The sequence below is a fragment of the Cornus florida genome, unplaced genomic scaffold (genome assembly GCF_030987335.1).
Source record: "Cornus florida cultivar Cherokee Brave unplaced genomic scaffold, ASM3098733v1 CherokeeBrave_3.0.0_Hap2_Chr07, whole genome shotgun sequence".
In the NCBI taxonomy this organism is placed as follows: Eukaryota; Viridiplantae; Streptophyta; class Magnoliopsida; order Cornales; family Cornaceae; genus Cornus; species Cornus florida.
Genome location: NW_026775577.1, coordinates 28488205 through 28500476, shown reverse-complemented (window position 1 = coordinate 28500476; position 12272 = coordinate 28488205). Strand labels below are relative to the sequence as shown.

The 12272-nt window shown below is 35.8% G+C and overlaps 1 protein-coding gene across 1 annotated transcript; it reads left to right on the top strand.

Annotated features, from left to right (window-relative positions):
- The first annotated feature begins 1141 nt into the window (after positions 1 to 1141).
- LOC132266899 (2-oxoglutarate-dependent dioxygenase DAO-like) lies at positions 1142 to 4270 on the top strand. Its single transcript, XM_059767910.1, has 3 exons — positions 1142 to 1866; positions 3326 to 3644; positions 3774 to 4270. The coding sequence occupies exons 1-3, from the start codon at positions 1658 to 1660 to the stop codon at positions 4041 to 4043; spliced, it is 798 nt and encodes a 265-aa protein (XP_059623893.1). The 5' UTR covers positions 1142 to 1657; the 3' UTR covers positions 4044 to 4270.
- The last annotated feature ends 8002 nt before the right edge of the window (positions 4271 to 12272 follow it).

Below are 12272 nucleotides of genomic sequence, written 5' to 3'. Positions count from 1 at the left end.
GTGAGTATATAAACAAAATATATATGCATTTAATTAAAACATTTAATAAAAACTATTGAAGTAAAATCTCTCCACGCTATCAAGGTATAGAGAACCCTACACTGAAAAAGATTTTTCCTTACTGGATCATCAAAGCCTCAAGCTCCGGCCTCCTCTGCAACTCTCGGACCTCCCTTTGCAACCAAGGGCGGATTCAGCCTTTCTGAATGGGGTGGGCTAATTTTTGGATTAGCTAACTTTGAACTGGGCTATCATTACTATTTTTTTTTTATTTTTATTTATTTATTTTTTTTGGGACTAGGCTTAAAGTAGTATGGTAAAAAAAATAAATAAATAAATTTGGGGTGGGACCACCCTTGAATTTGCCCTTGTCTGAAACTCTCTCTATCTTCTCTCTACTCACTCTGTCCCTCTAATTTTTCTATCTCTACATCTTTCTAAGGTCACAAAGCTGATACAAATATATATATATATATATATATATATATAATGTAATAATAATTAAAAGTTAGATTAATAAATACAAAGAAACTAAACAAGGCACTTTCAAAATTCTTCAGAGACTTTAATCACTGGACTATCGGGACATCTACATACTGATACAAATAAACTAAGGAAATTCGCATCAACACATCAGCTTGCTCACCACACAATCAAAATATCAATAAAATCATTAGAAGTGGACCCGCCACCTACTCTTCCTTTTCAATCTGACCTTTCTCTTTTCATTTAATGCAAATTACCTTACAAACTGCATCAGCCCCAAAAACAAAAAGAAAGCCACGTGAATAGATAACTTTGCCCAAATTTTCCATTAGTGGGTTCTGCCCAAAATCATTACAATCACCTTTCTCATTTCTCACTATTTCAACAGCCACCCATTTGTTTCTCTCTTCAGTAACAAAACATAAATACATACATACATACATATATATATATATATACACAGCAAAACCAAATCTCAATTATAATCTTGTGGGACCTGCGCCAACTTTCCATCATGCTTCCTTTATGCTTCTATCTCAATCTGACAATATATATAAAATTATACAATAAAAATCAAACCATTACTCATAATTAATATTATGTGGACCGCGCCATACCACCATTTCCAATTTTCCTTCTCTTATAATTACAATTACCCTATTTAAATTTCAGAACACTTTTAACTATGTTGGAGATGTTTCCATGCGTCTGATACCGCCCAACACTCCTAGATGAAGTGTTGTGTTTTCTCTGCTCAAAATACAAATGGTATTGAAAAAGAGAAATAATGATGTTGAAACTTAGCTGGCGCACTACAGCAACCTACAACGTATGCCATATCCTGAATTGCGGTCGGTAGTTTGGAGTTGAGTGCATGGAACTTTGGCTTTACTGTTTTTTATCTTCTTTAGTGCAAAAGTGTTCTTCCAGATAGCACAAAGCACTCCATGTTCGGGCTCATTACTTTGCTTTATATTTCCAACATTTACTGTTAATTTAATTTATTTTTTTATTTAACCAAATTAGTTTAAAAAGATATATTCATGGCTAGTGGTTGTATCCCAGTGATCGATATGCAAGAATCAATGTCAGTCGGAGGAAAATTTGAAAAACAGCATGTGAAGAGTGGGGATGTTTTAGGATTATCAACCATGGGATTGCTGTGACTTTGATGTCTGAGATGCAGTCGGTGGCGCGTTCTCTCTTCGACCTTCCGGTAGAAATCAAGCAGCAGCACGGTGACGCGGTGGCGGGCGGGAAGGGGTACAGCCCAGTTCAGGAGGCCAATCCTCTTATTGAGGGATTGGATGTTTATGACATGGACTCTCCTGGAGCTGTCCATGCTTTTTGCTCTCACCTTCAAGCCTCTCCTAACCAAAGGTGTGTGTAACTGCTAGCTGGATAGCTCCTCCAATGTCTCATTTAATCTCTTTTATTTCGTTCATTAGATCTGTTTCTTTTAGTTCTTTACATTCTTTAATGTTCTATAACTCTGATATATATATATTTTTTTAATTTTAGTTAAGTCTTTACAGTGGTAATACCATCTCCTATATTTCAATTAATCTGCATAGGCATATTCATAGAAGTTAGGGGAGGCAATTGCCCTCGCTGAAATATATTTTTTAGTACTAAATTTTTATTTTTTTAAAATAAATAGAATTATTTAACTGTAAAACTATATACTTGCCCCTGGAGTGGAGTTGAAACAAAAAATCATTATTGTTCCCCTCTTCTCATGCTGTAACATTCGCATCAAATCATGTATCAAAGTTCCTCTCACCCATCACCCAAACCCAAAAAGAGCCAAAAACGTTGTGGGCCAACATGTTGCAACAACTGCTAAATACTAATATGGAATAGACTCAGCATAGTTGCAAAAACAAAGCCAAAAACAGTTGAAGCCGACAACGTGCCAAATCCCTTTTGACTTTTTTAGAACCCTAGCAGAAAATTGAAATTACACCTACATCATCTGGACAAATTATTCCACTTCTTGAAGCAAAATTTTCACTCTGAAGTTAGATTTGCTCCCGTGTTTGAGAGTCACCTTGTTAAGGCTTGATGCGAAAGCGGAGCTTAGGCTGAGTAGCTTTAAAGACCGTGACCGGAGGTGTTTTGATTAACCAACTTGCCGGAGTTTGTGTTTTCGACCCGATCTGAAGCCTCTACTAAAGACCCTTACCGAGTTGCCGGAAATTAAAGCCTGTACTGTACATCGACTCGGCCACTCTTCTCTCTCATTAGTACTGTAAAAAAAAAATTTTGCCCCCCTCACATGAATTTCTGGATCCGTGCCTGGGCATATTATAGAAACTATGATGAATAATGATAAAGACTAGTCCACACGGGCTAGCTCTAATGGATCAGGAGCACAAGAGCTTCACATATAGGAGTTCATGTGTTCAATTATACTCTCTCTGAGACAACAAATTCGAACTTAAACCGATAATTGTGGTACATGTGTCCAAAGGACCGGTGGTTACGAGGGTTCTCGTGTCATAAAAAAATAAAAATAAAAATTAATGATAAAGACTACTATTAGAGGGAAAAAGGTCATAAGTATATATGAGTAGAACACCCAATTAATTTAAACTTTTAGATTAGAGGGTAAGTATTTGGCGTTGCTATGGTATCAGGGCGCAAACTCAGCCCTAGCTTGTGCAATGCCAAGCGCCCACCCAAGTGGAGATCGGCTTCGGGATTTATCAATTAGTTTTATTTTATTTAATTTATTTATTTATTTATTTATTTTGTGGGTAATATATTGAAACTTTATTACGTTTTGGTTTAAGTAATATTTTCTTGATTTGGATTTCGAAGTTGTTTTGTTACACAGGGAGACAATCTTAAGGTACACTGAAGCGATACATGAGTTGACCATGACTATTGGAAGCAAGTTGGCAAAGAGTATGGGGATGGATAGTAATTTATTCAAAGATTGGCTGTGCCGATTTAGGTTAAACAAGTACCACTTCACTCCTCACACTATAGGATCAACTGGTGCTCGAATGCACACAGATGCATCACTTCTCACAGTATTAAATGATGATGAAATGGTTAAAGGTCTAGAAATTGTGGACAACAAGTCTGGTGCAGTCATACCCATTGATCCAATGCCAGCCTCCCTCCTTGTCTTTGTTGGAGACATTGGAAAGGTTAGTAAAATCAGTCCCACTCTAGTTTGCTTAATTTTGTTTGGATGACAAGAAGCATGTAGATGTAGTTTAGTGGTACTTTTTTTACTTAAAAATGGATTTTGATAAGTTTATAATAATGTGTTGCAGGTATGGAGCAATGGAAGATTTTGTAATCTGAAGCATCGAGTACAATGCGTTGAAGGAAGAGTACGAGTCTCAATTGTTTTGTTTTTGTTAGAACCGAAGGAGGCGAAAGTGGAAGCATCGCCTGAACTGGTGGACTCTGATCACCCTCGTCTTTTTGTTCCTTTCACCTTTGAAGAATATTATATGCGCCGGAGCTCCACCAGTTCTGCATCCGGTGAAGCTCTTGAGTTCTTCCGAACTCCTCTTGAAATTAATGAAGAACGTGTTTGAATGGGCCAATGTATATTTATATGTGTGAGATACATTTAATCATTAATAATGTGTCCGTATGTTTTAGTCTACATGGTTAGCACCATGTCACGAGGAGTGCTACTTACAGTCGTGCTTGTGACTATCTCGTTGGCGACTGTCTCGCGTTTTTTATTGGTCACAATTCCTAAAATTGTAGGTTCATTTATGAGATGTTCCCTAACTTTATGGAAATTAAAAATATAAGTTTTTAAGACAAAATTGTCCTTTAACCTTTTCTTATTTCTCCCCTTTTATTCTTGTCACCCCCAAATTTTCAATACAAATGCATCTTAAAATCATACTAAAAAACAGAGGTGATCCAACAAATCGTCTTTCCAACTATACGGTACATAAATCAATATGAGATTACATAAAGTCCTCAAAGTATAAATCTTCAATATGAGATTACATAAAGTCCTCAAAATATAAATCTCTCTATAACTAAGAAAATAGAAACTCTGAATTACTCTAGTCCTCAACGCCAATTCTACAACCACCAAGTACCTGAAATGTTAATAATGAAGTGAGGTCAAAAGCTCAGCAAGATCCCTACTTAGCAAGTAATAATCTAACCTCACCTCGGTAAATAAAGGTATATACTTGATAATATATCTATCTAAATAAATAAATGTCGCATTCACTGCTCATTTAAAGGGATCAAATTCCAACTCCAGTAAAAGAACACATTAAACCTCATATATAAAAATCACATGCAACCACATACACAGGTAGGGAGTAAATCCAACCTCTCATATATAAGGTAAGGAACAAATCCAACATTTTCAACAAATTATGTGGGAAATTCAACCAATAATACATGTGATAATCCATAATAGGTAGGAACACATCATATCCTTGTATGGAACGATCACCCAATGAGACAATTACTTTTCATGTGAGACAAGCTCATCTTCAATCTATGAAACAACGATATCCCATTACACTTGCACTAATTCTTTACATATGGTATGATCACTCCTCTAGAATTCATTTACATATACTCTTGTATCCATAACAATTACAATCTAATTCTAATTTAGTAGAATTTTATAAGATTCTAACAATATGGGTTACACAGTCCTCCAACAACCCCTTCCTTGCAAAGAAATTATAACAAAATAATATAACTAAACTGATCCTCCAAATAGTGAGAAAATGTAAATACTCCAAATACACAAAATCACATCGGAATAATAACTTGAATGAAAATCCAATAATTACTGAATCAATACCTATATAGACATAAAGAGTATAATCCACTAATAATTAAAGAAATGATGATCTAGACAGGATAAAGTAAGATTAAACTTGCCTTATTCACGTGATGATAGTTCCCTGATCCAATCTAATCATCCTTTGAGTTCTTCTACGGCTAATCATTCTGATTAGCCTAATCTAACGACAAATATAAAATTTAAATAAACCTAAGGAATACTGATTATCTTAGACTTCATCCCAAAACCACTATCTTCAGAGATGGTGAATATGTTTATGCAACTTAATCAAACCTTAAGTGGTTAATGTTATATGCAGGTACATTGGTTCAGTTACAAAGAATTCTTTCCACGATCACACGTTTCTAGGTAAGTGGTTAGACAACGTAATACATACTTAACATATTCTATCATTTACCACTATAATAACGCGATACAATATCACAACATATTATATCTATCTATTATATATATATATAATACCCATGTTACAATAAAATCAGGGATGTTACATTCTATCCTCCTTAAATAAATTTCGTCCTCGAAATTGGTAAAATGAATCTTTTCTGCTAGAACATAATTGACTCATTCATTTATAGACATTTTCTCCTAACTGAATAGCTAAGATCAATCTAATGGAGGGACAAGGTCACTTCTCTGAAACCTTAATTCAAACTATTCAACACAATTATATAACCATATGTTATTTTATAAGAATCTACAAGCTTATAGATATCTAAATTAACCTTTTTTGATGTTCTAAAATATCATATCTACCTCCAAGTGAGTGCTTAGGACATTATGTCTTACACCCCTAACATCATGTACTACGCTTCCTCTGCGCACTCTGGTCACATTAACATTAGTAACTACAAAGTCTAAATTCCTCTGATTACTTTAATAAAGTCTCCAATATAATTAATCAAGCCTAAATAAAATCTGAGTTGTCACCATCTCCACCCTGGCCTTTAGGAAATTTCGCCCTCGAATTTATAATTTTCCCGTTTCCATATAAACACCATTTCTTCCAAGCAGTGTGGGATAGTGTGACCTATTTCCTAGTATTGTAGCTCGCCAATGTTGTTTACCCGCCCACGCACCTGTAAGCCGTTATGGTAGCCCGTCAATGCGTTTCACCCGCCCAGGCACAGCCGTCTACATGTAGTAGCTCATCAGTGCACCTCACCCGCCCATTTACGCTATAGCCCATTGCGGTATCTCACCGGTAAACCTTATCCGCCCACTCATACCCATTTACATGTGGTAGTTCGCCGGTACCTGTCACTCGCCCACACACACTGTCTACATTGTCACTATCACCATACTTCCAGCTGGGTACTAGCTCTGATACCAATCTGTCACGCCTCAAAATTTTCAATACAAATGCATCTTAAAATCATACTAAAAAATGAAGGTGATCCAACAAATCGTCTTTCTAACTATACGGTACTTAAATTAACATGAGATTACATAAAGTCCTCAAAATATAAATCTCTCTGCAACTAAGAAAATAGAAACTCTGAATTGCTCTAGTCCTCAATGCCAATTCTACAATCACCAAGTACCTGAAATGTTAATAATGGAGTGAGCTCAAAAGCTCAGCAAGATCCCTGCTCAGCAGGTAATAATCTTACCTCACCTCGATAAATAAAAGTATACACTTGACAATATATCCATCTAAATAAATAAATTTCACATTCACTGCTCATTTAAAGGGATCAAATTCCAACTCCAGTAAAAAAACATATTAAAGATATGTAAAAATCACATGCAACCACATACAAAGGTAAGGAACGAATCCAACCTCTCATATATAAGGTAAGGAACAAATCCAACCTTTTCAACAAATTATGTGGGGAATTCAACCAATAATATATATGATAATCCATAATAGGTAGGAACACATCATATCCTTGTATGGAACGATCACCCAGTGAGAATTACTTACCATGTGAGACAAGCTCATCTTCAATCTGTGAAACAACTATATCCTATTAAACTGCACTAATTCTATACACATGGTATGATCACTCTCCTAGAATTCATTTACATATACTCGTGTATCCATAACAATTACAATCTAATTCTAATCTAGTAGAATTTTATAGGATTCTAACAATATGGGTTACACAGTCCTCCAACAACCCCTTCCTTACAAAGAAACTATAACAAAATAATATAACAAAACTGATACTCCAAATAGTGAGAAAATGTAAATACTCCAAATACACAAAATCACATCGGGATAATAACTCGAATGAAAATCCAATAATTAATGAATCAATACATATATAGACATAAAGAGTATAATCCACCGATAATTAAAGAAATGATGATCTAGACAGGATAAAGTAAAATTAAACTTGCCTTATTCACGTGATGATAGTTCCCTGATCTAACATAATCATCCTTCGAGTCCTTCCACGACTAATCATTCTGATTAGCTAAATCTATCCACAAATATAAAATTTAAATAAACCTAAGGAATACTGATTACCTTAGACTTCATCCTAAAACCACTCTCTTCAAAGATAGTGAATCCCAAAACCACTCTCTTCAGAGATTGTGAATACGTTTATGATACTTAATCAAACCTTAAGTGGTTAATGTTATATGTAGGTACATTGGTTCAGTTACAAAGAATTCTCTCCACGATCGCACGTTCCTAGGTAAGTGGTTAGACAACATAATACATACTCAATAGATTGATACAATATCACAACATATTATATCTATCTACTCTATATATATATATATATATATATATATATATATATATATATATATATATATATATAATACCAACATACGTTACAATAAAATCAGAGATGTTACAATTCTCCTCTCCTCAATTTTATCTGGTATACATATATATAAAATTCTAGTTTCCCAAAAAAAAAAAAAAATAAATAAAGGGAATATATTTGGGGAGGGAATAATCCCCCTCCAATAAAAGTCGTTCACGTGGCTATAATGGAAGCTTTATTTTTATTTTCTTGATGGGTTACAAGAGCCCAGCCTGGTTCAAACCCGAAAAAAGACGCCAGTAGCCCAGGGTCTTTAATGCTGAACTTCCGGCCCATTGGCGGAGTCATTTGGACCAAGCTACATTCAGCCCAACTTCATTTAAAGACGGGACCAGTCCTGCTAGACAAAGGATTCAATAAAGAATGAAAATTCTGTGCAAGGAAAGTTTGGCATGGAAAAAGTTATAAAAAGGAAAGAATTCTATTTGTAAAGAATGTTATATATGGAATGAATTGAAGGACAAACAAGGTGAGTCCTACCATAATTCCACCACCTTTTTGTATATAAATAGAAGCCTAGACCTCCAATAAAATCCATCAAGTAATATACACTTTTCTCTGAATAATTATTGATATTTGTTATTTTCTTTGAGTGAGTTATATTTTTCTTTTAACTATTTGTAGTTGATTGAAATTTTGCACCTACACTTTGGAGCCATCTGTGGGAAGCATATAGAAATATACTCCCGCAATTGATTCAATTCTTTTATGCTATTACGATCTGGAATGTCAATCGGAGGATCTGCAGCTGTAATACCCTTAATTTTAAAAGGATAGTCTCGGTATTTTAATACTTATTTTCTGGCATTTTTGTTGCATTTTTGGTTGTTTATTTGTTTAATAATTATTTTTCTGGCATTTATTTGTTTATGTGCCTTTATTTTTTTAATTAACTGATTAATTGTTATTTACTTGAATTGTTTGATTAATTGGTTGGTTAAATGTAATTTTTAAGTTAGAGTTTTATTTTTTAATTAAATGGAATTAATTAGCTTACATTAGTGTCATTTATTGTAATTTTAAGTTAGGGTTTTTGAAGTCACGTATTGGGCAGCCGACATAGGTTGTAAATTAAGTGGGTTTCTGCTCCTTCTCAGTTCATAATTAGGATTAGGGTTATGTATACCTAAGCTTATAAATACAACGGTACGTGTATCTAGGGTTGAACAAACTCTATTCATGTATTAGAGATTGTGAGAGAAACAGAGAGAGATTTTGAGAACAACAGAGCAAGTTCGGAGAGGATTTCGGCTATGGCTTAAAGGTTGAACCTAGGAAGAGGGAAAGTAGAGTAGTAGGAGGTTAAGTTGACAGTAAACGGACGTCATCGAAAAGCTTAGGAAGACAGCGACAAGGTTTTGATTTCCAAAACTGCACAGGTAAGTTCTATTTCTATCTTCTTCCCTTTGATCTGTATTCTGTGCATGCCAAGGAAAACTCCAGCAACTTTAAGTTATTAAAATCAACCATGTATGCATGTTAAAACTTGAATTACAGTATGTTAATTGTATGTGTATATGTTTGAATTCTGTTTAAAGTATATTGCATGATTTGTGATTTTAACTTGTTTAAATTATGCATAAAGGACTATAATAATGTTTAGGGTTGATTGGGTTGTAAAACTGTACCAATAGGAACCTTAATGGAGGAGAACGGAGTCACCGGAGTCGGAGAAGAGACAGACAACGAGGCTTCACGTTGATATCTAGAATTTTACATCTACTGGTTTATGTAAACCAGTCGACACTTGCAAACTTTACATCAACCGGTTTGTGTAAACCGGTTGACACTTGCAAATTTTACATCAACAGGTTTGGGTAAACTGGTTGACACTTACTAACTTTACATCAACCGGTTTGTGTAAACCGGTTGACACCTGGAGAAAACACGTCGACTGGTTCCTGTAACAGTCATCTGTGTTGTCCAGTGTAGGATTTTGGCACATGGGTTTGTATCTAGGGAAGGTTGGGTCTGTTTAAACGATTTTAATGAATTTTTGGGACTCGACAATTAACTGGAATGCATAATATACAATAATATGCTAGGTTTGGAATAAAATTAACATAATGGTTAATTTAGGGATATTGTTTTAAACTATTTTAAATCAATCAACTGAATAAACACTATTTTGTAATTTCCTGGATTATGGTTATGGATTTCAATTGTTGAACTGTTATTTATGTTCTGCAATTTACATGGTTTTGGACTTTAACTACTAAACTGTTACTTATGTTCTGTAATTTGCATGGGTGTTGTGGATTGTATGCACCGATATGGGATGGTGGCATACTTGCTACGATAGGTTGAGGTGTATCCTGTTAGGTCTAGGTATTCATGCCCCTATTAGGTCTAGGTATTCATGCCCACATTTGGGTTCATTTTTGCATGTTGCCTTTTATTCAGGTTGAGACCCCTTTGTAGTTCAATGAATGTCCCTTAGTGTGGTAATATATATATTTATGGACTAGATAGATATTGTGAGATATCTAGGATGTATCTGCGTATCGGGTCACTGTATGGATTGCAGTTAGATTAGAACTTGTTCGTGGGACTGACCCACTCTTATATTCTTTTCAAGTACCAGACAGTTCCAGCCTTAAAGCTTGATCGTGCTTATCGGAGACAGTCATTCATTCATCAGTTTACATAGGACTTCTATCTATGTTTTAGTTTGGGATTTTATTTTCAGTTTTTCAGTTTCAGTTGGACTTTTGTTGAGGGGTCCACTAGATGGATTCCCGAGTTGTACTCTTGGAGTTTTTGGAGAGTTGGATTATTTTGATCTTTATTATTTGAGGATTTTATATTTAGAATTCTTTCAGCTCTAATATTTATTTCTTATATCTTTTATATTCTGTGTTCATTTATATATTAATTGTTTGATATTCCCTCGGGTTTGGGCTTGGGCCTGATCAACCCATGTCTCGGATTCAAGGGGTATTACAGTTGGTATTAGAGCACTCCAGGTTCAAGTGTCTCTAGGGTATTTCATGTTAAGACTTCCACGTAGCGTTTTCTCTTGATTAGAGCTTAAGTTTAGGATTTATTTATTCCTTTACAGTTCTTTTAAATCGTACTGATGTCGGACTTTCTGTGTTAACAGCGTGGTTAACGCTAAAAGAGGACATAACATGCATGGAAACAGTCGATAGAGGAGAGCGGAATGTAGGCAGTAGGAAAGCCTGTGGCGTCAGCAAATGGAGGAAAAACAGCAAATGCCTGGGTTTTAGGATGATGATGGTTAGTTTCAGGAAGAGCTGGAGGTGGTACAGCAGGCTCAGAATCAGGTCAAAGATCCAGAGTATCCTCCTCATCTCAATGATCTCATTGCTCGGGCTATAGAAGCAGGAGTAACAGCTACATTTCGGAATTAGCCACAAGTTCAGTAGGCACCGATACCAGCACTGGTTGTTCAAGTTGATACTTAGGAAAAGGCTAGGAGTTCTTTCACAAAGGGGAGCCCACCTGAGATCTCACACTCCACCGATGCGAAAGCAGCCCACCAGTGGAAACAGGACATCGAGCGACATCTTCGCTTGGTTCATTGCATGGACATTCAGAAACAGATACTTGCTATATTCAAGCTAGTTGGGGATGTACTATAGTGGTGGGAGTCAGTTACCACCACAGTGGAGAAAATGTCATTGACTTGTAATCAGTTCAGTGCACGTTTTAATGAGAAGTACTTTCCTTATGCAGTCAAGGCAGCTATGAAGACTGAGTTTCTTAATCTGCATTAGGGGAACATGATAGTGGCAGAATATGAGCAGCACGTTATGCGTTTATCTCTTTTTGCTTCAGAGGAGAAGAAGCGATATAGTTTCGTTAAGGGACTGATGTGGTCTATTAAGCAAACTATTACAGGTAGTCCAACCTACACTACTTATGCTCAGGTGGTGGACGCCGTTTTACAGTAGTATCAGTTAACCGTGGACTTCAGATAGGCACAGGGTGAGAAGCGGGGTGATAGAGACTCAGCTAATTAGTCAACTAAGAAAGGGAATGGCAATGGACATCGACAGAATGATAAGGGCAAATTCCAAGGACAACAGCCTTGAAAGAAGCATAAGGGTGGTTTAGATGCTCACAAGAATAGGGCACCTATTCAGAGGCAGCATAATGGGGGACCACAAGCAGGACAGGGTCAGCCATAGGCTAACCGACAGAGGAAGTCATTTGGCACTTTC

Coding starts and splice junctions, on each gene's coding strand:
- LOC132266899 (XM_059767910.1), top strand. CDS start 1,658: ATGTCTGAGATGCAGTCGGTGGCGCGTTCTCTCTTCGACCTTCCGGTA. Junction 1,867..3,325: donor CAAGCCTCTCCTAACCAAAG/GTGTGTGTAACT, acceptor TTTGTTACACAG/GGAGACAATCTTAAGGTACA. Junction 3,645..3,773: donor TTGTTGGAGACATTGGAAAG/GTTAGTAAAATC, acceptor AATGTGTTGCAG/GTATGGAGCAATGGAAGATT.